The following is a 26,970-nucleotide window of genomic DNA, read 5'->3' as shown; positions in this document are numbered from 1 at the left end:
CCATTTTCTGTGCGTTAAGAATGCAGTCATGCTTTTACACAATCTCCTCAGATCAACCAAAAGAACAGGAATCTCCTGGAGAATCTCTCGCAGTCTGAATAGACTCGTTAATACCTGACGCTAACATGCATCCTTGGTCCTGATCTTGTCCACATTCTGATTGTGCCCACGTTTTCAGATATGCCTCTACACATGGTAGTAAAGTGTGTCTCTTATCCCTCCTCTGTGTTTGGATTGTGACCTGATTTCCTGGTCCCTCCCTGTATGCAAATTATTTGACAGATATTCTTCCAAAATAATATTTATTTATTTTAAGACACATATTGATGTCATAAGTCAATGGTGCCAGCTGTCAATGATTTTAGAAGGAAGGATAATGATGCTTTAAATGGTTTTACTGTCCAGATCTGTCGACACCTGTGAGATATCCAGACACAGTGCGTGCCTGACTACATCCGTTGGTGGTCAGGAAGATCTGAAAACAATCAGATCAGAATGTGTGTTTTGAGTGTATACACCTGTCTACAAATGTGAGCACAAAAGCACCAGGTACAAACAAGGCTTCTGTCTCTCTCGACCACACTTATCACAGCCTACAGACTCACACAATTGTTGTCAATTCCTGAGACATTTATTTGTTGCAACTTTCATATTCTTCCATCAAAATACTAAAGCCATCCAAATTTAAACAATCTCATGAAAACATAAATAAACTATTTAATACCTAAAACAAGAGGCACAAATTAGGCTACATGACATAAATGAGCGCGTATCTCGTGCACTAAATGATGCCACGTAAAAGTGTTAGGACTGCAGAGGGTTTATAATAACTAGATTGTTTTCAAATCTTCTGGAATGCCTCTTTAACATTGAACTTAATTGCCTTTAAATTATGTATGTACATGTAACTGCTTTAGGCATAACATTTTTCCACTTTTGTCCCACAGTCAAATAAAAGAAAAAAGCCATAATCATAAATTAACAGTAATTAAGATTACAGCATCAAGGAAAGGGAATATCTAGTGAGCATTTGAGTTATTTTAGTCTAGAAATCTACTGATCTCCCTGCTCATATTCTACAAATGGACCAAATGTACATTCAATTCTCTCATGGTCTGAAAATACTCAAACAACCAGGAACATTGGAGGAAAACATATCAAGTAATACAGTAGCCTATACGACATCCTTCTGTCAATATTTCTCCATCTTTACAATGTACAGCAACACACAACACCCCCAATGATATCAACATTTCACATACTTCAGGCTTGAGTGACTTGTGTTAAAATAACAGGGCACTAGTACCAACATATGTTTAGTTAAGAAACACTAGAGTTAACACTGAAAATAATTCTTTGTTACCAATAATGTTTTCAAAAAATAAAAAAGTCTAACAACCCCAATTTACCTCAAACAGTAACATAGAAATCACCCAAGTGTCAAATATTATTACAGATATCCATACAAATATATACTATATATTCACATTGATGCTATTGACAGAGATTAAGCAAAGTACATTATATCAAAACTGATGACAATACTTCAGTGTTTGTTTTCAAAACTGTTGAAAAACTGGTTATCAAGGTTGGTAGCATGGATAATGTGATAGGCCTACAACATTTCCTCTAGGTAATGTTTGGGGCAGAAAATCAAATGGCTTAAGAGAAAGCATAATGTACACTTGAATTATATTAGAGGTAGATTTGCAATAAAAACAACAACCACCAACTACAGAAGTGCAACAGAGGCTGCTATAAACTCAAATTGATTATGTCAATGATGCTAAAAGTGTCAAAATATAATAAAAATAAATTCAAGCCATGCAACAAAACCAGCTACGTGATGGTGAGTATAGGAATGGATTTTCCATTTATTCACATATTTAAAAAGGTTATTGAATGGCAATTATTTTCTTGTTCATGTAAATGAATCCGATACTGAGTACACAACAGCAGTCTAAAGTGTTCTCTACTGATATGAAAACATGGGATAAGTGAAATCAATATGGGAGCTAGATATCTATGGAAAATGTGATTTCACCTGTCCAGTTCTTTCATCAGTGTCCTCTAGAGTGGACAATGCATCCATGGACTCAGATTTGGACTGAAATTACCAAAAGAGTTGGTGATATGGTTAAGAGTGTCAAAACAATGCCAAATCACTATCCCTAGAGTGTTTGCAGATCTGAAGTTAACCAGATAGGTGTTAGCAATTTGGTGATAGCTCAACCTAGGCATCCAATAACTTTCCCCATATTGTTTACATCTACTGTATCCAGTTCTTCCATATCTACAAACACTGAAAATCAAATCAAATTGTTTTGGTCACATACACATATTTAGCAGTTGTTATTATGGGTGTGGCGAAGTGCTTGTGTTCCTAGCTCCAACAGTGCAGTAGTATCTGACAACAATACACACCAATCTAAAAGTAAAATAATGGAATTAAGAAATATATAAATATTAGATCAAGCAATGTTGACTAAAAGAAGAAGTACAGTAGAGGCTAGTGGTTGTTTTCAGACTGGGCCTATAAATTCCCCTGTCCTGACCCCTACATGGGGGTCTCACTGTTGTGGTGCTTCACTGAGTCGTTCTCCTGGCAGATGAGCTGGTAGGGCTTTTCGTTCTCTTCAATCACCGAGTTGCCCACCTCAACATCCTGGCTCTGCAACTCCTGGCGTGACAGGTGCTCCACGATGCCCGCCCCCAGAGAGTCCCCCAGCACGTTGGTAGTGGTCCTCAGTCGGTCCCTGCACAAGTACATACATTATAAAGAATAGACATTATAGTGTGTGTGTGTGTACACACGCACGCACGCACGCGCGCACGCACGCACGCCCGCCCACCCACCCACCCACCCACCCACCCACCCACCCACCCACTTAGGGTGTCAACCTTTCAGGGGATCTGTTCTCTGTTATAGTGGTGTGGCGGCCTTACAGTGACATTTAGGCAGACTTACAGGAACCAGTCCACAGCAATGATCAGCGTTATGTCCTCTGTGGGCAGTCCCACCGATGTCAATACAATCACCATGGTAACCAGACCAGCCTGCGGGATGCCTGCTGCTCCAATGCTGGCAGCTGTTGCTGTGATACTGTGGAGGGATGGCACCATTTAATAAGAAAGAGAAACACACATTGCATTAGGGAATCGGTGGTGAGTGACGTGTGAAAAATACTGATCCAGGAAGACATGGTTATAGACTAACCGCTGCACGCCGATAATAACTTGACCCGTGTCCCATAATGTATCTGCTAATAATGACTAGCCATCTCTTAAATTAGCATATTCTTGCACATATGCTGCTGCTACTGTCTACTATCTATCCTGTTGCCTAGTCCCTTTACCACTACTACAGTATATGTACATAGCTACCTCAATTAATTTGTACCCCTGCACATCGATTCGGTACTGGTACTCTGTGTATATAGCATGTTATTTTTACTCGTTATTGTTATTCACTGTGTATTTATTCCTTTTGTAACTATAAAAATACTTTTTGTATATCTTTAACTGCATTGTTAGAACAGGACCTATAAGTAAGCATTTCCCTGTTAGTCTATGCCTGTTTAATACGAAGCACCACTCCGGCCCCCGAGGACTGGAGTTGCCCATCCCTGAGCTAAATCAACACTCCGTGGTAGAGGTAATCCATCTTGGGTTGTGAAGTCAATTGAAGAAAGCCAACAGCATGGAGAAGTTCGGCAAAGACCACAAAATTCATCTCATCAAAACCATGAAAACTCATTGTTATGAGTTATGAGTCTCCTCTTAATGTAGTTACAAAATTAGCTAATTTGCTTTTGTATATCCTTTCCAAGTTGAGATTTAAAAAAATATGTATTGTTATAAATAACTTAATACTTAAAAATAACTTCATAGTTGAAGGTCTAGCTCATTGATAGCATTGTGGCTTATCAGATGAATGGTGTCTTAACACTCACCTGATGGTGAGGATTTGGCCAAAGTTGAGTTCCATGTCATTGACCTGAGCAATAAAGATGGCGGCCACAGCCTCGTAGAGGGCAGTGCCATCCATGTTGATGGTGGCACCCACGGGCAGGATGAAGCGTGTCACTCTCTTGTCCACATGGTTGTTCTCCTCCAGACAGCGAAAGGTGATGGGCAGGGTGGCAGAGCTATGGCAGGGTGGCAGAGAATAGAGGACGTTGTGAAATCATAATGCTCCAAACAACAACTAGATGTGTTTCCCAACTCCAATCCTCAAGTACCCCCAACAGCACACATTTTTGTTGTAGCGTCGGACAAGCACACCTGATTCCACTTGTCAACCAATCGTCAAGCCCTCAATGAGTTGATCAGGTGAGTTTGTCTGGGGCTACAACAAAAGTGTGCGCTGTTTGGGTTACTGGAGGACCCGATAACCACTGAACTAGAGGATATCCCCAGGGCAATGAATTAGCTACATCTGACCCTGAATCTGTTCCTACACCCACCTAGAGGACGTCCCCAGGGCAGTAATGAGGGCCTGCAGCAGGCCAGCGATGAAGGTGTAGGGGTTCTTCCTGGTGACCAGGAAGTAGAACAGGGGCAGGACGAAGAGGCCGTGGATGAGCAGACCCACGATGACAGACACCGTGTACATCCCCAGCTGACCTCCCACCTCGGCCAGATTCTTCATCTCCACGATCTTACCTGCTATCAGGAACAGGATGCCCACTGGAGCGTACCTGATGGGGAGAGAGGAAGGAATGGAGATAAAAGAGAGAGATATTTGTAGGATAGCCCACACTCTACCTAACACAACAATTCCCCTGAAAGCAACTGTTTTGAGATATATACTGTATGTGAGAAGTAATGGTAAAGGCATTTACGAGTACATTAACATGTTACTTTGCAACCACTAATCTGACTACTAACCAGATGATGATGGCCACTAGGCGCATGATGGCTTCGTTGAGGCAGTCGAAGAAGTCCCTGAGAGCCTGTCCCTGCTGCTTCATGCTGCCGATGACCAGGCCGAAGCACATGGAGAACACCACCAGACCCAGGGCGTTCACCCCGTTAGAGGAACCAGACACTGGGATCGTCTCCACCACTGTCTCCTGGAGCAGAACAGCCCCTTCACATCACATCACATTTACACTTATCCAAAGTAACTGTAGCACTTGTTCCCCCAAAGGACTTTACATTGGGGTAAGTCACTCCACCACCAATGTGTCACCCACCTGGATGGTCTGCAGGACTCTGCTCATGTTAGCAGCCAAGGCAGCCTCTGTAGCGTTTAGGGAGTCAGTCAGGTTGAGGGTAATGGTCACGTTCTTGGTGTAGATGGTCTTCTTGTAGACTGTTTTGTACTGGTGGAAACAGTGCAGGCATTGAATACATGTACAGTGGGGAGAAGTATTTGATACACTGCCGATTTTGCAGGTTTTCCTACTTACAAAGCATGTAGAGGTCTGTAATTTTTTAAATCATAGGTACACTTCAACTGTGAGAGACAGAATCTAAAACAAAAATCCAGAAAATCACTTTGTATGATTTTTAAGTAATTAATGAGCATTTTATTGCATGACATAAATATTTTATCACCTACCAACCAGTAAGAATTACAGCTCTCACAGACCTGTTAGTTTTTCTTTAAGAAGCCCTCCTGTTCTCCACTCATTACCTGTATTAACTGCACCTGTTTGAACTCGTTACCTGTATAAAAAACACCTGTCCACACACTCAATCAAACAGACTCCAACCTCTCCACATTGGCCAAGACCAGGGAGCTGTGTAAGGACATCAGGGATAAAATTGTAGACCTGCGTATGGCTGGGATGGGCTACAGGACAATAGGCAAGCAGCTTGGTGAGAAGGCAACAACTGTTGGCGCAATTATTAGAAAATGGAAGAAGTTCAAGATGACGGTCAATCACCCTCGGTCTGGGGCTCCATGCAAGATCTCACCTTGTGGGGCATCAATGATCATGAGGAAGGTGAGGGATCAGCCCAGAACTACACGGCAGGACCTGGTCAATGACCTGATAGAGCTGGGACCACAGTCTCAAAAAAAAACATTAGTAACACACTACGCCGTCATGGATTAAAATCCTGCAGTGCACGCAAGGTCCCCCTGCTCAAGCCAGCGCATGTCCAGGCCCGTCTGAAGTTTGCCAATGACCATCTGAATGATCCAGAGGAGGAATGGGAGAAGGTCATGTGGTCTGATGAGACAAAAATAGAGCTTTTTGGTCTAAACTCCACTCGCCGTGTTTGGAGGAAGAAGAAGGATGAGTACAACCCTAAGAACACCATCCCAACCGTAAAGCATGGAGGTGGAAACATCATTCTTTGGGGATGCTTTTCTGCAAAGGGGACAGGACGACTGCACCGTATTGAGGGGAGGATGGATGGGGCCATGTATCACGTGATCTTGGCCAACAACCTCCTTCCCTCAGTAAGAGCATTGAAGATGGGTCGTGGCTGGGTTCCAGCATGACAACGACCCAAAACACACAGCCAGGGCAACTAAGGGAGTGGCTCCGTAAAAAGCATCTCAAGGTCCTGGAGTGGCCTAGCCAGTCTCCAGACCTGAACCCAATAGAAAATCTTTGGAGGGAGCTGAAAGTCCGTGTTGCCCAGCGACAGCCCCGAAACCTGAAGGATCTGGAGAAGGTCTGTATGGAGGAGTGGGCCAAAATCCCTGCTGCAGTGTGTGCAAACCTGGTCAAGAACTAAAGGAAACGTATGATCTCTGTAATTGCAAACAAAGGTTTCCGTACCAAATTTTAAGTTCTGCTTTTCTGATGTATCAAATATTTATGTCATGCAATAAAATGCAAATTAATTACTTAAAAATCATACAATGTGATTTTCTGGATTTTTGTTTTAGATTCCGTCTCTCACAGTTGAAGTGTACCTATGATAAAAAATGTAAGTAGGAATACCTGCAAAATCAGCAGTGTATAAAATACTTGTTCTCCCCACTGTATGTATTGTATAAGTAAAGAGTATCAGTCCTTAACAATTTATTTGGTGAGTAAGTATTTTAACACAGTGTATTGAAGAATAGCTGCTTGATCAATTGGCAAGTGAATTCCCTTACCTGCTTGAAACAGGCTTCCACCAAATTTGGTGGGAACATGTTCCTGAAAAATGCAGAACTATTATCACAGTGAATAAAGGACAACCAATTATTAATATCTTCTATTGACTTACTGTCACTGGGATCCTACAATAGTTCCTCACCTGATGAGATCCAGGAAGGCGTCAGCTGCTTGTACCGGCTCTATGGTACCGCTAGAGGCCACTGGACTGTCCCTATGGCCTTTCCCTGGTTTTATGACAATCACAATGACGATGCCAATGAAGACTGCGATGAGGGTGGTCACCATGTAATAAACCACAGCCCGCATTCCCATCTTCCCAGACGCTTTGCTGTCCAGAGAGGAAATACCTGCAAGACAAGACAAAGTTCATAATGTTCTCATTAATACTCTAGCTACTACTACCACAAGACTATTACTGTACCAACTAACTTTGAACTCAAAATAGCAAGAAGTATGGAAAATGTAGAATAATAACATGCAGAAGGGGTGAGAAATCTACATGAAATGTAAATCACTTTGAGTTTGACAAAAACAATAGATACTGTAATTGCAAATAATTATAATGATGCTAAGAAAGCAGAACTCCTGTGACCAGCTACCTGTGACCAGGCTGGAGATGATGAGAGGCAGAACCAGCATCTGCAGCATCCTCATCAGCAGCTCTCCAGGGAAGGCAAAGTATTTGATCTTCCTGAGGGTCAGGTTGTGGGGCCGCAGGGCAAAACCCAGCATGACACCTGGATACACACACAGGAGACATGATATCATTGATGAAGAATACTGTATGTATTTCAAGTCTTCTTGACACAGGAGTCTACACTTGGGGGCTGCAGCTCATAGGCCTGTGTAATAACACTGCAATTACTTTAGTTTTTTTTAATTAATATTGTATTAACTATAAACAAACAATCAACAAACTAACCATAACCATAGCTCTTAACATCACCTTAACCCTAACCCCAATAAGACAGTAACAAAGTATTTTGTCCACTTGCCCAGAGCCACTGCTGCGATGGTGAGGAGGACAAAGAGGTTGCGTCTCAGGAAGCCCTTGACGCTCTCCTTAGTTATGGAGCTCATCGTGTCCTTGGCACTGGCCGCTCTCTTCTGCATGGCCCTATGTAGCCACCGCCAGAGGCCTCGTTCAGGGAGGGAGGGCTTGTCGGCGTCCTCGTTCAGGAAAAGGCTGGCGGTGTTGGCGGGCTTCTCATTCATAATCAGCTCCAGCACCTGGTCCAGGAGGCAGGTTTCCTGTGAAACTGGAGGAGAGGAGATGGAGACCATAAGCATTCTGTTATAATGCAGTGAAGGAAACATGTATATGAAGTGTACATGACTGGTTGATAGAAGAGTTGGTTGGACATAGTAATATCAATTCAGCAACACTGAAGTCAGAAAATTATTAAAATGGATTGCAAAAGAGCACTCAAGAACCTGATGATTGTTGCTAATACTCAAACAGTACTGGATGAGCGTTGATGAAATGCATAACAAACACATACAGTGCAGTATCACAGCTCTGCATTTAAATATGAGTTATTTTCTGAATGATGATCCTATCATCCTACCTGGTCCAAGGCAATCCTATAAGACAAGCAGTGTATCTGATTCCCTCGCTGCTCCTTCCAGTATGGTAAGGGCCTGTTCTAAGCCATATCATATAACTAATCCCAGGAAATTCACCTAATATGTCCTTATAACAAGAAAAGAAGAAATGCTCATCCAGATGCGGCATTCCTAGGGGCCAGGGGCTTTAATACAGGTAAACTTAAATCCGTTTTACATCATTTCTACCAGCATGTCACGTGCAACCAGAGGACAAAAACAAACTCTAGACCACCTTTACTCCACACACAGATGCATACAAAGCTCTCCCTTGCCCTCCATTTGGCAAATGTGACCATAATTCTATCCTCCTGATTCCTGCTTACAAGCAAAAACTAAAGCAGGAAGTACAGTGACTCGCTCAATATGGAAGTGGTCAGATGACGCGGATACTATGCCACAAGACTGTTTTGCTAGCACAGACTGGAATATGTTCCGGGATTCATCCAATGGCGTTGAGGAGTGTACCACCTCAGTCACCGGGTTCATCAATAAGTACATTGACGACGCTGTCCCCACAGTGACCATACGTACATTTCCCATCCAGAAGCCATGGAATACAGGCAACATCCACACCGAGCTAAAGGCTAGAGCTTCCGCTTTCAAGGAGCACCAATACAGGACTAAGATATAATAGTACTAAACCGGCTCCGAGGCTCATTGGATGTGGCAGGGCTTGAAACATATTATGGACTAGAAAGGGAAACCAAGCCGCGAGCTGCACAGTGACGAGAGCCATAAAGTGCTTTGAAAGGTTGGTCATGGCTCACATCAACACCATCATGCCAGAAACCCGAGACCCACTCCAGTTCGAATACTGCCCCAACAGATTCACAGATGCAATCTCAATCGCAGTCCACACTGCCCTTTCACACCTGGACAAAAGGAACACCTATGTGAGAATGCTGTTCATTGACTACAGCTCAGTGTTAAACAAAATAGTGCCCACACAGCTCATCACTAAGCTAAGGACCCTGGGACTAAACACCTCCCTCTGCAACTGGATCCTGACGGGCCGCCCCAGGTGGCAAGGGTAGGCAGCAACACTTCTGCCACACTGATTCTCAACAATGGAGCCCCTCGGGGGTGCGTGCTTAGTCCCCTCCTGTACTCCCTGTTCATCCAAGCACGACTCCAAAATCATCATTAAGTTTGCCGATGACACAACAGTGGTAGGCCTGATCATCGACAACAGCCTATAGGGAAGAGGTCAGAGACCTGGCAGTGTGGTGCCAGGACAACAACCTCTCTCTCAATGTGAGCAAGACAAAGGACATGATCGTGGATTATTGGAAAAGGAGTGCCGAACAGGCCCCCATTAACATTGATGGGACTGAAGTGGACCGGGTCGAGAGTTTCAAGTTCCTTGGTGTCCACATCACCAACAAACTATCATGGTCCAAACACACCAAGACAGTAGTGAAAAGGGCACGATAATACCTTTTCCCCCTCAGGAGACTGAAAAGATTTGGCATGGGTCCCCAGATCCTCAAAAAGTTGCATCACTGCCTGGTATGGTAACTGTTCGGCATCTGACCATAAGGTGCTACAGAGGGTAGTGCGTACGGCCCAGTACATCACTGGGGCCAAGCTTCATGACATCCAAGACCTATATACTAGGCGGTGTCAGAGGAAGGCCCTGAATATTGTCTAAGACTCCAGTCACCCAAGTCATAGACTGTCCTCTCTGCTACCGTACGGGAAGCGGTACCAGAGCGCCAAGTCTAGGACCTAAAGGCTCCTTAACAGTTTCTACCCCCAAGCCATAAGACTGCTGAACAACTAATCAAATGGTCACCTGGACTATTTACACCCCCCCCCTTTTTTTTACACCGCAGCTACTCGCTGTTTATTATCGATGCATTGTCACTTTACAAATGACCTTGACAAACCTGTACATTGACTATTGTTATGTACATTTGTGTTACTATTTGATCATTTAGATTTTTTAAAACTTTATTATATTTAGTAAATATTTTATTAACTCTATTTCTTGAAATGCATTGTTGGTTAAGGGCTTTTTCAAGTAAGCATTTCATGGTAAGGTCTTGTATTGTTATATTCGGCACATGTGACAAATACAATTTGATTTGATTTAATGTTGATTTTACTCCCAACTAATGAAGATTCAACTACAGTACATACTACAGATGTAGGATCTTAATTTGAGCCAGTTAGCTACAGCAGGGAAAATAATCCTGCAAAAACAGGAAATGTAAATTATTATGTGGGTTATAATTAATGGACATTTTTGTAGGGATTGATAGACATTGGCAGCTCTATAGGCAACATTATATTTATATCTGTTTCACCCTAATGTTTCACCATAACGAACATGCCCTGTGTACACCCTGGCAGGCTGGCAAGCTGCAGGTTGAAATTAAAGCTGCATGCATTTCTTACTGGACGAGTCCCTGGATGTCACCACCACTACCCTGCCAAAATATGCGGGGTACCAACACTACAGTATGATTCTAACACGTAAAAGCCAGAAGCAAATGACAGCTTTTCAATGCAACAAGTTTTGTAAACAAAGAAGCAAAAATCAAACAACACAATGAATATCAAGAAAATATGCTGAAAATTTCAACTGGTCCCTTTAAACTCCCACTTTTTTTTTCAAACTGACTCAATCTGCCTTACCTTTAATATCCCACTGGGCAAGATTGTTTCCACATCATTTCCACAAAAAAATTATACGTGGAAAACTGACTGGATTTGCAAAAAGTTGTCAATGTAAGGGAATTTAGTATTTTTTTATCCAACTTTTCACCTAAATCCAATAACATGGTGATTTTTGTTTATGATTTCATGTTGAATTCACGTTAGCTGACAACTCAACCAAATGTAAATCAAAACTAGATGTTGAACTGACATCTGTGCCCAGTGGGATACTCTTTAAGCATAGCATACTCACCACTCATGGTTTAGTTCAGGGCTTCTTTTCCCAACAGTCCAAAGCATAGAGATACAACAGACGCAGTCTACCCGTACTGTCAGGGGCAAATTGACTGGAGGTGACGGTTCGCTGATTTCATAAGCGGGCAAGACATGAAAAGGTCTGTCATCTCATCTGACCTAACCTTCTTATGCATGCTCTGCCCTACCCACCCACCAGCACACACACAACTACAAAGCCCTGGGACAACAGCAGGTACAGTCTAACCCCCCACCTATTCCACCCATGCCCCACTGTCCTAGCCAACATAGTCTCCCCAGCAGTTCCAGGGCTAGAAATAGCAATACATGGCAATGCAACTTCAATTTTTTAAAATTGGTCCTTTATTTGTACCATTCATATAAAACCAATGCTCTTTTTGTTGGTGGACATTACATCACCACCACTGCCACTATTCTACCATGGGGCTGTGATAAACCTAGCAGAGCAGAATCATTACAACTAGCCCTAATCCCAATAAATGGTTAAGAGACATACTAACTGAGCATCAACAAGTGAGCTGTCAGTGTCAGCTCTGGGAGCTCCCTTTTTCCTTTTCAATGCTGGAGGATATTAGCTGTTGTTCCTTTTTTCTCCAAACACTGACAGCAAATCAGGGCAATATTTCAGTTATTACTGTCAAGTTCATTGTCACTTTTAAATGTGTACCCTTTTTAATAACTGCTAAAAAATCTGCAAAGAAAAAGATACCCTGTTTACGATGTTTTTTCTCTTCACAGAATACGATACAGTCATGGAGAGCTTCTCTGGTCTGGGTGGAACGCCTTCAACTGGTGGCATAATCATAAAATATGCTTAAAAATGACAATATTATAACTTGTGTACAAGTTATCAAAGTTGGTATCTTTGATAGACATGAAATAATGTATCTAGCTGTTAAGTGAGAGTGAATTACATGTTTTGCATGTTATAATTAACCGTCAATTTAAAATTAATACAATACAAAAAAGTTGCATTTTCATACCTTCCCTCAAGACGGTCCTTGCACGGTATGGTTAATTCCTTTGCTTGCCTTCCGCTCACATAACTGAAGTAGCCCAAAGTAGCACACATTCACATCTACAGTTAATTTCCCTAAATTACATGAGTTTGAGCTTTTCTCCAGCCCTCCTACGCGATAGAAAAACAGTCTGCCTGGGAGGGAAGAGGTTTTAACGAGTCTTCTGGCGTGAAAGGAAAGCCACCTGCTGCTCATCCGAATCGGCGGAGCTCGCGTAGTCCCAATATTTGTGGGTAGTAGAGTGGTTATGGCAATATTGATGAGAGATTATTTGCTGCCTAAAAATATCCTAAATGCTCTACCAGTTAAAAGCTTAATCAATTTGCTGTCATTATAGGGATGATTGTGAGGTTGACATGATTGAGAATTTGATTTGTATTGAGACATTTGTTCTCAAATGTTTTAATAGTTTTGTTTTCTCCTTGGATATTGTGAACTTTGAGAGAGAGGTGAAGATACATACATAAATGCTGCTCTTATTTCCATGACAACCGGCCTTCCAGCACCTGCTCAGGGTCTGGCCTTAGCAGCTAAAGAGAACCATGTTGTATTTGTATAACCTTTAACTCCTGACTACCCACACTCCTGCCCACACATATTGTTTTAGGCCCTCTGTGTATACAATCATTACTTCAATGTGGATATTCTAGAATTTTACAGGGGGCTACAAAGAACTCCATGTTCAGAATGCATTGGCTCCTCATCATCATGCCATTGACATAAGTATTTTCACTGATATAACACAATTAAATTCTCCAAAGTAGTAAAATAATGCTTAGTATTGGAGCTGTAATGTGGGTGAGGTCATGCAATACTCAGTCCTGTTTATTTAATTTTGTACCTTAATTTAACTAGGCAAGTCAGTTACTGTTTTTCCAAATTGCTAAAACACAATTTTGCAAACTAGACTGGTTTTATCAAAATACTTAACACAATTCACAAAACCACACCCCCAAACTGCAAAATACCTCATATATACTGCAAAATGAAGCACTGCAACCAAAACTACATATAGCATTATCAAAATCAAACGTTTGCACGAAATGGCACACACTTCATTCATATTACCAGATTTTTGTCTAACCAACTACACTGTTGGGCATAATGAAAAGCACTCTCATCTTTAGTATGCTTTGACATAATACTAAAATAGTTCATATTGTAGAAACATTTTCAGATGCACAGAAATATTTGCAGATACACACACATGCTGTTGAAACATTTTATTTTTTATTTTTCACCAAACAAGTCAGTGCAACATATGCACAGCAGATATATTTACATTGGACTGAACAAAAATATGCTCACAAAAAAAAGTCAACTGAAAAAGAAACTTTCAGAAAAAATGTGCAGGAAAAATATATAGAAAAAAAGAGGCAATCAATCTGAAAACAACGCCTCAAACTTCACAGCTGGGTCAGAAAAATCACAGCTGGGTGCCAGGAAAAATATCACAGACAAAACAGCTGGGTCTGGCCAGCCTCGCAATCAAAAACGCCTAACAGCTGGGTCTGGCCAGGCAGCATCTTGCCTGGCCACAACGCACAGCTGGGTCTGGCCACAACGCCTCATCCACATCACAGCTGGGTCTGGCCACAACGCCTCATCCACATCACAGCTGGGTCTGGCCACAACGCCTCGTCCACGTCACAGCTGGGTCTGGCCAACGCCTCGTCCACGTCACAGCTGGGTCTGGCCACAACGCCTCGTCCACGTCACAGCTGGGTCTGGCCACAACGCCTCGTCCACATCACAGCTGGGTCCACATCACAGCTGGGTCTGGCCACAACGCCTCGTCCACATCACAGCTGGGTCTGGCCACAACGCCTCACAGCTGGGTCCACATCACAGCTGGGTCTGGCCACAACGCCTCGCTGGGTCCACGTCACAGCTGGGTCTGGCCACAACGCCTCGTCCACATCACAGCTGGGTCTGGCCACAACGCCTCCACATCACAGCTGGGTCTGGCCACGCCTCGTCCACACAGCTGGGTCTGGCCACAACAGCTGGGTCTCGTCCACATCACAGCTGGGTCTGGCCACAACGCCTCGTCCACATCACAGCTGGGTCTCACAGCTGGGTCCCACAACGCCTCGTCCACATCACAGCTGGGTCTGGCCACAACGCCTCGTCCACATCACAGCTGGGTCTGGCCACACACGCCTGGCCACAACGCCTCGTCCACGTCACAGCTGGGTCTGGCCACAACGCCTCACAGCTCCACATCACAGCTGGGTCTGGCCACAACGCCTCCACGTCCACATCACAGCTGGGTCTGTCTCACAGCTGGGTCACAACGCCTCCACATCACAGCTGGGTCTCACAGCTGGGCTGGGTCTGGCCACATCACAGCTGGGTCTGGCGCCTCCACATCACAGCTGGGTCTGGCCACAACGCCTCGTCCACGTCACAGCTGGGTCTGGCCACGTGGGTCACAGGCAATCATGGGTCTTCCCATCACAGCTGGGTCTGGCCACAACGGACACAGGCAATATCTTCCCTTGCCGGACAATGAGGGAAGAAGTGCCTTGAGTGCCTTATCCATCCCTGAATCGCACCCACATCAATCTCATCACATGCCTCTTCCATAGCCTGCACAAGAGGCCTGCGCACAAAGGGCTGCCAGTCGTATACCTTCCACCGCCGTGCCGAAAATAACTCTTCTATGGGCTTCAGAAATGGTGGGAGGTATTGCACGAGAAATGGTGGTTGTTGTCTTCTTTGGCCATGAACTCCTCTACCAGCTCTACCCCTACCTCTCACTCTTCCTCCCCCTGTCATTCTCCCCCTCCCTCTTCCTCTCTCTGCAACGGCTTCCATTTTTGTTGTAAAACAAAAAGTGCTCACCTGTGGTCTTTTCATAGTGCTTACTTCCTGATTGAAGTGGTAACATTTAACCATTGAGGTGTTTGGCCAGTTGGCATAATATTGGCTAATTAGCTCATGTAGTGTCATTTTGAATGGCAGTATTTTGAAATGGCAAACATGTGACTTTATGTCAGATTGTTGTGTCTTATGCAGAGAACCATGTGCAGTGCATTTAAAAAGTGCCATTTTGAATTGCAAAATGTGTGTAAAGCAGAAAATGTGTTCAGACTATTGGAGACTTGAGAAGAGGTTTTGCTCTCTGTGTGTCCGTTTAAATAATTGTGCTGTGCAGGTCATTTTAGTGTGTTAGCGATTGGAAAAAACTGCGAGAACAAATTTTTATTTTCAATGCCGGCCTAGGAACAGTGGGTTAACTGCCTTGTTCAGGGGCATAACTGCAGATTTTTACCTTGTCAGCTCGAGGATTCGATCTTGCGGTTACTAGTCCAACGCTCTAACCACTAGGCTACTTGCCGCCCCAGGTAGAAAACAATAGAAAATAGGTGAATTTTACATTGTTTTTAACAAAAGGTTAACCAAACTGTCCCAGGTGGCCTCAGAAATAAATCAGGCCTAGACATGTGAATACCATCTGATCTCTAATAGTATGCAATATTTTTCCTAATGAGAGACAAAGTTCAAGCCAAGAGAGTTATTAAAGGCAATATTTGGACATCTTCCACTTAAACCCTCCAAATTGTGTGTTTCTCTTTAATCACGATGTAATGTATTTCCTAATCCCTAGTACTGAGTGAGTATGAGCAATGCTTTTAATCTAGGTTTTTTCCCCACTCAAATGGTGAAGACTGGAATTGACCAACAGCTATGAATACATTGTGCGCTGCATTATTTCACTGTCTTAACTAAGTGGTAAACCATCATCATAAGGAATGGCTTGAAAATCCTTTTCCCTCAGAAGAAGCAGAGATTGGAAGCTATGGTTCCATGATCACATGATTCCAATCTGGTGTCTCCAAAGTGATGGAGGCAGATTGCATCACTATGGAAACACAATTACCCTGCCTCAGCGTGGGAGGTGTGGCCCGTGTATGATCCACATTTAGCCAGATAATTATGCACTTCCCTGAAGAAAGTAACACATAATTTGCAGGATAGTATGTGTAATAGATGATGGCTTCATTGTCTTGCATGAAATCTGATTTCTTAATTAAATCAATGTGTTTTCCTCAAGTGTGAAATGGTTGATTGAGCCGATTAAAATGAAGGCAGATAACAAAAAAGTAATTAAAGGGAAATGTCAAATATGTTCTAATTCATATTCATCATCTCCAGCACTACCCCAACATAAACATATGTGAAAACGGCACGTTTCTATGTTTTGTAGTCAAAAAGATAGAGGAAGATATGTTTTTCCACCTCATCATCTGGTGTGCTTCGTGTGATTTCAACCAATTATGAGTAGCCATTGCCTACTAATTGGTTAAATTCACATTGTGAAATTTCCCTTTAAGGTCTTCAATACTATATTTTGCCTTCTCAAAGCCAACGGAAATGGATATTGACAAGAGTCCAGTTGATTAGTTAGCATTATAGTAGAATTATTAGTAGAATATCTGTATGAATACTTTCACAATAGTAATATTTATTTTTAGGAGGTAGATCAGCTTTAATATTGCGGATAGATAGGCTTCTATTAATGTAATTGTCTGCATCATTTCCAATCCCCCATATACACTGCTCAAAAAAATAAAGGGAACACTTAAACAACACAATGTAACTCCAAGTCAATCACACTTCTGTGAAATCAAACTGTCCACTTAGGAAGCAACACTGATTGACAATAAATTTCACATGCTGTTGTGCAAATGGAATAGACAACAGGTGGAAATTATAGGCAATTTGCAAGACACCCCCAATAAAGGAGTGGTTCTGCAGGTGGGGACCACAGACCACTTCTCAGTTCCTATGCTTCCTGGCTGATGTTTTGGTCACTTTTGAATGCTGGCGGTGCTTTCACTCTAGTGGTAGCAAGAGACGGAGTCTACAAACCCACACAAGTGGCTCAGGTAGTGCAGCTCATCCAGGATGGAACATCAATGCGAGCTGTGGCAAGAAGGTTTGCTGTCTGTTAGCGTAAGAGAACACCAAGATTGGCAAATTCGCCACTGGCGCCCTGTGCTCTTCACAGATGAAAGCAGGTTCACACTGAGCACGTGACAGACGTGACAGTTTGGAGACGCCGTGGAGAACATTCTGCTGCCTGCAACATCCTCCAGCATGACCAGTTTGGCGGTGGGTCAGTCATGGTGTGGGGTGGCATTTCTTTGGGGGGCCGCACAGCCCTCCATGTGCTCACCAGAGGTCGCATGACTGCCATTAGGTACCGAGATGAGATCCTCAGACCCCTTGTGAGACCATATGCTGGTGCGGTTGGCCCTGGGTTCCTCCTAATGCAAGACAATGCTAGACCTCATGTGGCTGGAATGTGTCAGCAGTTCCTGCAAGAGGAAGGCATTGATGCTATGGACTGGCCCGCCCGATCCCCAGACATGAATCCAATTGAGCACATCTGGGACATCATGTCTCGCTCCATCCACCAACGCCATGTTGCACCACAGACTGTCCAGGAGTTGGCGGATGCTTTAGTCCAGGTCTGGGAGGAGATCCCTCGGGAGACCATCCGCCACCTCATCAGGAGCATGCCCAGGCATTGTAGGGAGGTCATACAGGCACGTGGAGGCCACACACACTACTGAGCCTCATTTTGACTTGTTTTAAGGACATTACATCAAAGATGGATGTTGGGGTGTTTTTCAGCGGCAGGAACTGGGATACTAGTCAGGATCAAGGGAAAGATGAACGGAGCAAAGTACAGAGAGATCCTTAATGAAAACTTGCTCCAAAGAGCCCAGGACCTCAGACTGGGGTGAAGGTTCACCATTCAAAAGGACAATGACCCTAAGCATGCAGCCAATACAACACAGGAGTGGCTTCAGGACAAGTCTCAATGTCCTTGAGTGGCCCAGCCAGAGACCGGACTTAAACCCTATCAAACAACTCTTGACAATTTAATACTTTCTGAGGAGTAGCCATTATTTATTATTTTACACCTGGGGTTAATATGCATAACTTTATCCCATTGTATAAGAGATTCTCCAAAATTGTAATAATCCAAACATGCATATATAAATTCCAGTTGTACTTTATCAAAAGTCAGCTATGAATACCATATTTTCATAGTGTTCTATTGTTTACAGTACTTGTCTTATATTATCTCCAATGTATTGTCCATGTTCAAAACCTATCTGATTTGGATTAATAATATCCAACAATACCTTTTCAATATTATGCACTATGCATTTTGCTAGGATTTGGGGATCACTGAAATGTATAGTAATAGTAATATTTGGAGGTTATTGTTTTGGCATCGTTTTGGTTTGAGTTTCTAATTCAATGAACTGATTACCTCAACATGAACAACAACTACTCTGCATATTATTAGGATGGGTAGTACTGTATACAGTACTGTAGTATTGTTATTTATTGAGATGGAGGTGGTTCTCTCATTATAAATTCAGTTACCTAGCAACAAGCAATGTGATAATATTGTGGACAATATGGCACGATTGGATCGTATTAGTGAGAACACAGACCGTTCTAATGGATTACTGGTGTGATTTCTTTGTGGAAAATGTGTCCTCAACCACATTCACTGTAGCCCCACGTAATATCTCCCTGGGTAGTGTTTAGGCAAGTGGAATGGAACCAAAATAATGTATGTAGCTAAGTCCCTATGAGACAAACAATACTCTTACTGATGTCTTCATGTCAACAGACTCACTCTCTCATACTGAGAAAGCACACACAGATACACATACACACTTCATCAATTATTTCTCAAAGGGGATTTTAGCTAAGCCTCACACTGAATCGATCAGCCCCCCTTCCCCTGATTCTGGGAACAGCATAACCCATGTGGGTATGACATTAGCAATATTATTAGTAAGTTAAAAACTGTGCCATGTATTTCTTTGATAATGACAGCCATGAATAAAAATATGCTGAATTGGATAAAAGCTGATGTGATAAATTGAGTCAGGAGTGTGCTGCTATTCTTAAAGGGAAGAGATTGGGGAGAGGATGGGCCTGGTTGCTAACTGGGTGGTGCATCGGGTGTTGTCTCCACACCTGCAGTTAAAAGAGGAGTGTTTGTTTTTAGACGAGTGGCAATATTAAGGGATGAAAGCGGAGAAACTGCTCATATAAAATGCCTGAGTACACAGGGAAAGGTCAGGTAATAGATTCACTGCTTTGAAATGTCATCTGATTACTTTCAAGTTGGTAACATGAAGATATCTAAAGCCAATGGTGGTGATAAAGGCCAAAGAACAAGACAATTGGACCAAATACAGTATGATGCAATTTCTAATCTATCAATATGTCAATAATAAAAGTCAACCTATGGAAATACTGTATCGCATATATACCCACATCTGTATTTCTATTGATTAATATGCTTCATACAATGGTTAATGACAGGGTGATGGTAAGCTGTGCAACTGCCCACATGCACCATGAATCTATGCACACACCAGGATGCTCCAACAGCTTCTCAAATCTAAAATCCACACCTTCCCCCCCATCTTTCTAATGCTAACAAACACCATTTAATTAGCAGCTGTGGATCTGTGAAGAACAGCTGCTTTTCATCATTCATTTTTTCATAAAATTAGCTTGTCTTGGCATAGGCCACTTCTTCCAACATACACTGCACACAGAGAAAATATTATCCCTGCTCATGTCACAGAACCACATATTCCCTGTTTTGTCAGAGAATGTCACTGCTCGGTGACAAGTCAATTTTGCAAAGTGCCTGACAAACACATAATACCAAAAAAGGATGCATTCTTTCAGTTGATTTTGATTTATGTTAAAGAACATTTGAAGTATAAAGTATACAATCATATGCCAAAATGGTAAATTCAAAGATTTTCCTCATATACCCAGAGTACTTATGGAGAACAAATGAAATAGATAGTTTAACAGTTGACATGTAGATAGAAATCGACCTAATAGAAAATGTTCATATAAGGCTACATTTACCAAAAGGTTGGTCAGTCTTTTGAAGTGTTTATTCTTTTAAAAGTTAGATGTGTCACTCTGCCATTGATATTTAAGCAATAAGGCCCGAGGGGGTGTGGTATATGGCCAATAAACCACGGCTAAGGGCTGTTCTTATGCACAATGCAGAGTGCCTGGACACAGCCCTTAGCCGTGGTATATTGCCGATATACCCCAAACCCCCAAGGTGCCTTATTGCTATTATAAACTGGCTACCAACGTAATTAGAGTATGAAAATACATGTTTTGTCATACCTGTGGAATATGGTCTGATATACCACAGCAGTCAGCCAATCAGCATTCAGGGCTCAAACCACCTAGTTTATATATAATTATAATCTCCAAATAAATAAATAAAATTCTAACAAAAACAAAGCCATATCAAATACTAAATTAGTAGAACATACTAGGATGTATGTACAGTATATAAGGTACCATTGGAATATGCATTACAACATTACTTTATCTTTGATCCATTTGAATAGGAACTGAGAAGATTGGATTAAATCAGTGAGGCATTGCTGTTTATTGTACGGCTGAGGCAGTGATAAAGCTTACATATCAATGAACAATAGGAATGGAAAAGGGCTTGAATACAAAAAACACTTTCGCACCATCACGATTTAGTGGTACAATCACTAGTTTCATTTAAGGCTGTTGTGTATCAAACATCTCACTCAATTCATTAGATCCATCAACCTTGGTCCAAACTATTCCAGTGTGCAACTAGCTGTCTAAGATCAACCAGCAAGTGACCTAATGAACAATCCAACATGCCACTTTCTCTATATGAACGTGAGAAAGAAGGCACTTATAAAAAGGTTGACTATACCCTAATCTTGATTTCAAGTCAAGGATGCAACACCAGATTAACTATATCCAGATGGTTGAGAAGTAACTGTTTTCCTGCACGACATACAAAACTAAAATCCTCAAATGAATATTACAGTATTTGGTACAATATTGTAAAATGAAATATAAAGTATGCAGTTCAGCTGTGCTTGTTACTTTGGTAGATGCACAATATGGATGATACCAAAATAAAGATTCCAAAATATATCATCCAAGCCTGATGATGAATAGTCATACATTTTCCAGATGACATGGCATTGTTAAGCACTGAAGTGTTAAATTGTTATTAAAGCCATATATTAAACTCAAAAACACAAGTCATATAAAGAGGACACCTCTATGGAAGACATACAAATTAGTGTTGCAGATTAATGCTGGAAATTACCATATGTGCTTTGTACACATATGTTTGCATAACAACCTCTATCCCCACTACAAAACTGTTCATGCAAAATATGTGGAAGTTACACCACATGATAGTTACATTTATTAGTCTATAGTTTTTTTGAAATGTTTTCTTTTGGCTTGTACAGACATGGACTCGAAAACATAGACATAAAATGTAGAGTAAATCAAATCATGACTGAGATCATGAAATGTACTAATAACCGAAAAAGTAATACACAAGTCAGCTAGTTAAAGGCGTTAATGATCCCAATAACTAGAATCATACTGAAGAATTGTAGAGACATGGTATAAATGGAGTGTACCCTGTTTGGGAATATGTGAGTACAGCCATAATCAATTCCTTTTCAATTCAACTCAGGAATCCTTCATGAAATAAATTGCACTTTTCAATTTCATTACATCTCCGGAATTGACAGAATTGATGTGGAATTAACCCCAAACTTACAATATGTGATAAAAGATTTGAAATACTATGCTCTCGGTCACTGGCATTGTCTCACATCTGATAGCAAACTCTGTCTGCACTAAAGGACTAGCGTTGGAGTCATTACATCATAGAATGTCTGACAGCCTGCTCCAGCGATTTCCTGGTCACCAGTAGCCGCACAATGTCTTCATTCTTCTTCGTCAGCCGTTTGCGTGCCTGGTCGTGTGTCACCATGGTCATATCCCATCCATTTACCTGGTGGAGACATATCAACAATGTTAAGTATTCCTACAATAGTTTGTCATTACAGTATTATATATTATTGTTGCGATGTAAGTGGAATATTGGTATACAGTGAATAGTTTCATGAGTGTTTCAATGTTCTCATCACCAAGAACTTCTGATCCACTGAATTATGGTTACCAATACTGACCACTGAGTGCAGTGTTTTTAAGAACTTCTGACCACTGACACTCCTCTTATTCACCATCATGCAGACTCGCTTTGGTAGAACATGGCGCTTGCAACGCCATGATTGTGGGTTCGAATCCATACATGAAATGTATGCACGCATGACTAAAGTTGCTTTGGATAAGTGCGTCTGCTAATTGGCATATACACTACATATAGAAAAGTACATGGACACCCCTTCAAATTAGTGGATTCTGCAATTTCAGCCATACCCGTTGCTGACAAGTGTATAAAATCTAGCACATCTCCATTGACAAACATTGGCAGTAGAATGGCCTTACTGGAGAGCTCAGTAACTTTCAACGTGGCACCGTCATAGGATGCCACCTTTCCAATAAATCAGCTTGTCAAATTTCTGCCCTGCTAAAGCTGCCCCAGTCAACTGCAAGTGCTCTTATTGTGAAGTGAAAACGTCTAGGAGTAACAATGGCTCAGCCGCAAAGTGGTAGGCCACACAAACTCACAGAACGGGACCCCCTAGTGCTGTAGCCCATTAAAATAGACGGTCCTCAGTTGCAACACTCACTACAGAGTATCAAACTGAATCTCCTCTTGAAACAGACTGAAATCTGGGACCAATAACATCTCACACTCAGAAAACCTACATGATCTTTAAGCTTTCTGTTTAGGAGCTTCATGAAATGGGTTTCCGTGGCCAAGCAGCCGCACACAAGCCTAAGACCATGTGCAATGCTAAGCGTCGGCTGGAGGGGTGTAAAGCTCGCTGCCATTGGACTCTGGAGCAGTGGAAGCTTGTTCTCTGGAGTGATAATCACGCTTCAACATCTGGCAGGCCGATGGACTAATCTGAATTTGGCGGATGCCAGAAGAACGCTACCTGCCCCAATGCATAGTGCCAACTGTAAAGTTTGGTGGACGAGGCATAAGGGTCTGGGGTTGTTTTTCATGGTTTGAAGAAGGGAAATCTTAATGCTACAGTGACATTCTAGACTATTCTGTGCTTCTAACTTTGTGGCAACAGTTTGGGGAAGGCCCTTTCCTGTTTCAGCGTGACAATGGTCCCGTGAACAAAGCGAGGCACATACATAAATGGTTTGTCGAGATCAGTGTGGAAGAACTTGACTGGCCTGCACAGAGCCCTGAACTCATTGGTATGAATTGGAACGCAGACTGCAAGCCAGGCATAATCACCCAACATCAATGCCTGACTTAACTAATGCTCGTGGCTGAATAGAAGTAAGTCCCCGCAGCAATGTTCCAACATCTAGTGGAAAGCCTTCCCAGAAGAGGGGAGGCTGTTATAGCAGCAAAGGGAGGACCAACTCCATATTAATGCCCATGATTTTGGAATGAGATGTTCGACTAGCAAGTGTCCACATAACTTTGTAGTGTATATCATCCCTAGTGATATTGAGTAAATGGTGCCACCTTGTGGAAATGCATCAATAAGGTCAAATTAAATGTTTATCGGGTCAAAAGTTTGAAACATGCATTTCTGAAGCAATTCATGTAAAAATAGCATACCTGCATTACTTTGTCTCCCATCATCAAGCCCGCAACTTCTGCTGGTCCCCCTGGTGTCACCCGTGTCACATAGATGCCCTGTGATCATGCAGAAAAACATCAATACAGCAAAAGAAAAATACATATGAAAGTCCAACATCTGTGCATCTACAAAAAAATGTATGACCTAATGTCAATTCATTATAGACTGGTTTGATGATAAATCCAAACTATAAAATGTCACTGTTTAAGTAATCCATCCATGCCTTGTATACGATCAGCTATCTGGGTCTGCAGTGTTACTCCAGTAGCTACCTGAGGCTAGAGTTGATGTGTTCAGGCCTGCCTCTCTAATTCCTTAGTTTACTGTTGATGTTAGAGTTTTGCCAGAGCAGAGCTCACTAAGAACTGATAGGGAGAGCATTTCCATGCGTTTTACTCGTACCTTGTCGGACTTGTCTTCAGAGAAGGGGTTCTGACCAGGGTCTTGGTCTATTCCTCCTCCAATGCTGAAACCCAGGATCAAATGTTCACCCTGGCGAAGTTTGCAGATTTCAATTCGTTGCTGTAAAGCACATGAAAGTTGAAAGTGGAGCTGGGAGAGGAAAGAACTCATAACTTCAACAACCACCAAGTCTCTGTTCGCATTCTCATTCCACCATTGCAACAGGTTATAAAAAAATGTGGTAAATTACTACCAATAGTTCCAGTAGCATAACTAGCCACAATATTTAGAATGAGGTGATGACTTACATAGAATGTAAAATTTAGTGCCGAGTCCCCCACATCATGCACTGAGCTTCCTTTAAGAATGCAGAAGGGCATCTCCATGGTTTGGTAACCAAAGTTCAGTAACAGAATGACAGCACAAACCATGTTGCATCTGCACTGTTCTTCAAGTGAATGTGTTTTTCTACATGTTTGTGGAAATTGTTAAAAGTAGTCATTGAGAATGTTTTTTTGTTTACCAATCATTTCAAAGTGAATAATCTGAGTCTCAGCATCATTATGTTACTGTGGAATTGTTCAAAACACTAGGATTATGAATAGACTAGTTCCCTGAAGGGACAAAGATCATCTCCATGTCGTGTGTTATGTTGAGTGACTGACTTAAAGAGAAACTCTCTGCCACCAACTGACTGGAGACAGATCTAGCTGTCCTCATGGTCCTCAGACAGCTGCCCTCTCAATAAAACAGATGGAGGATTCTGGCACATCCCAGCTCACTGCTCTTTACAGCACAAAGCAAGTCTGTGTGATGGTGAATAAGAGGAGCCTCAGTGTCAGTGGTCAGAAGTTCTTAAAACCCCTGCACTCAGTGGTCAATATGGTTAACCATCATTCAGTGGATCTGAAGTTCTTGGTGATGAGAATATTGAAACACTCATGGAATTGTATAATGCCGGCTGACCACCAGGATCTCCGTATTAATGGAAATATCAACCCATTGTCACTAGGCTATTACTTAATGACTCATATTTCTAGCTGGAAGTTAGGAATGAACAGTGTGTTGAGAGGCATGGCCTTCATGAATTACAGAGTATTGACCATGTCACTTCAATGGCTGTGTCAATAGAGTAAGCTAACGTTATGCAAGCAGTCTCAGGTAGGTGGGTGACACCCTTCTCTGAAACACTTCACTTTCATGCATGCAGCATAGCAAACAAGTTTGATAATTTTGCTAGCTGCTAGCCTTAATGTAGAGGGTCTCTGGTTCGCGCCCGGGTATGGGCGAGGGGACGGTCTAAAGTTATACTGTTACATTGGCAAGGCCGCACAGTGTAATATTAGCTAACTAGATACATGTATTTTAGGGGAAAAGATTTCTCATCATGTGAAAATGAAATACAACTAACTTCATAACCCATTAAATGAAGTGCTCCTATACTGTTATCCAGCTGGATAAAGAAGCTAACGTTACAACAGAAAGGAGTAAACCGTAGATACTGTAGGTTTGATTAGAACCTATCGAACAGCAATGTTTCATAGGAACTTTGCTGCTACAATGTAACCATTTTGACGAGGGTAAGTTCGAACAGTTACATAGCCAAGAGTAAGCAAGCACGCATGACCACAATGCTAAATTCACTTTTGTAACCAGTAATGTTAGTGTACATTTTTGGAATAAATACTTTACCGATTTATAGTTCGCATCTAGGCACTGATTTTAGACCTGGACAATGGATGCCGTACCTATTGGATGAAGAGTAGCCTGTTCCAAAACTTACCACAACAGCAGTAACTGGTTGTCCTGGGATGAAAGACATCGTTTCAGACTGAAACTCGGACACAATTGTTTTGTGTTTCTCCGCGATTGCAAATAACTGAGCGATCTATAGTAGTTTTTGTTCCTTTGATGAAATTATACAGTACTCGAAGCAGCTTCCCTTTGTGTGAGTAACAACAACTAGCAAATGATTCCTGGCAAGTAAAGGCAGGGTTGGTGATGTCATACTGCCTTTCCGTGGTTAGTCATCGTCATGGATTCTGGGGTGTATTTATTAATCGGATTCCGTTGTAAAACGTTTTGTAACCGAAACCGTTTACTCTAGGAACCAAACGGAAGCAAGCGAAACAGAGAAGTACTTGCGTAAGCTACATGCATTTGTCCAATAGAAACTCTCGTTTTCGTTTCAAAATGTTTCCGTTTGGAGTAAACGGTTTCAGTTGCAAAATGTTTGGCAACAACTGGATCCGACTAATGAATACACCCCTGGGGTGTGTAATCATTCGTCCAAAGTCCAAACAGTTGGGTTTTGCAAGTTTA

At 42.1% G+C, this 26,970-nt stretch overlaps 2 protein-coding genes across 3 annotated transcripts; both read right to left on the bottom strand.

Moving 5' to 3' along the window:
* Window positions 1–615: 615 nt before the first annotated feature.
* LOC112252206 (excitatory amino acid transporter 1-like) lies at window positions 616–12,841 on the bottom strand. 2 transcript variants are annotated; one of them, XM_024423241.1, is made up of 12 exons: window positions 12,596–12,841; window positions 12,322–12,401; window positions 8,063–8,326; window positions 7,667–7,804; window positions 7,207–7,414; window positions 7,064–7,106; window positions 5,199–5,327; window positions 4,891–5,075; window positions 4,467–4,700; window positions 3,954–4,148; window positions 2,969–3,103; window positions 616–2,756 (listed from the first exon to the last, which is right to left on the bottom strand). In XM_024423241.1, exons 3-12 carry the CDS (start codon window positions 8,280–8,282, stop codon window positions 2,558–2,560), a joined length of 1,686 nt encoding a protein of 561 aa, XP_024279009.1. In that variant the 5' UTR covers window positions 8,283–8,326; window positions 12,322–12,401; window positions 12,596–12,841; the 3' UTR covers window positions 616–2,557. The 2 variants fall into 2 exon arrangements, with proteins under 2 accessions (XP_024279009.1, XP_024279007.1); XM_024423239.1 differs by lacking the exons at window positions 12,322–12,401; window positions 12,596–12,841 and adding an exon at window positions 11,590–11,713.
* An 8,247-nt stretch (window positions 12,842–21,088) lies between these two features.
* LOC112252205 (tax1-binding protein 3) lies at window positions 21,089–26,685 on the bottom strand. Its single transcript, XM_024423238.2, has 4 exons — window positions 26,432–26,685; window positions 24,649–24,768; window positions 24,225–24,302; window positions 21,089–22,523 (listed from the first exon to the last, which is right to left on the bottom strand). The coding sequence occupies exons 1-4, from the start codon at window positions 26,468–26,470 to the stop codon at window positions 22,389–22,391; spliced, it is 372 nt and encodes a 123-aa protein (XP_024279006.1). The 5' UTR covers window positions 26,471–26,685; the 3' UTR covers window positions 21,089–22,388.
* Window positions 26,686–26,970: the final 285 nt, after the last annotated feature.

Source organism: Oncorhynchus tshawytscha, linkage group LG06 (genome assembly GCF_018296145.1).
Source record: "Oncorhynchus tshawytscha isolate Ot180627B linkage group LG06, Otsh_v2.0, whole genome shotgun sequence".
Lineage (NCBI taxonomy): Eukaryota > Metazoa > Chordata > Actinopteri > Salmoniformes > Salmonidae > Oncorhynchus > Oncorhynchus tshawytscha.
This window is presented reverse-complemented; position numbering and strand designations above follow the sequence as displayed.

Excerpts from the sequence above, each read along its gene's own strand:
- LOC112252206 (XM_024423239.1), bottom strand. Across the intron at positions 5,328-7,063 it reads TGGAAGCCTGTTTCAAGCAG|TACAAAACAGTCTACAAGAA; the intron begins GTAAGGGAATTC and ends TGTTTCCACCAG. Across the intron at positions 4,149-4,466 it reads GCCCTGGGGACGTCCTCTAG|CTCTGCCACCCTGCCCATCA; the intron begins GTGGGTGTAGGA and ends ACCCTGCCATAG.
- LOC112252205 (XM_024423238.2), bottom strand. The coding sequence starts at position 26,470 with ATGTCTTTCATCCCAGGACAACCAGTTACTGCTGTTGTG. Across the intron at positions 24,303-24,648 it reads CTGAAGACAAGTCCGACAAG|GGCATCTATGTGACACGGGT; the intron begins GTACGAGTAAAA and ends GCATGATCACAG. Across the intron at positions 22,524-24,224 it reads TGGGAGACAAAGTAATGCAG|GTAAATGGATGGGATATGAC; the intron begins GTATGCTATTTT and ends TGTCTCCACCAG.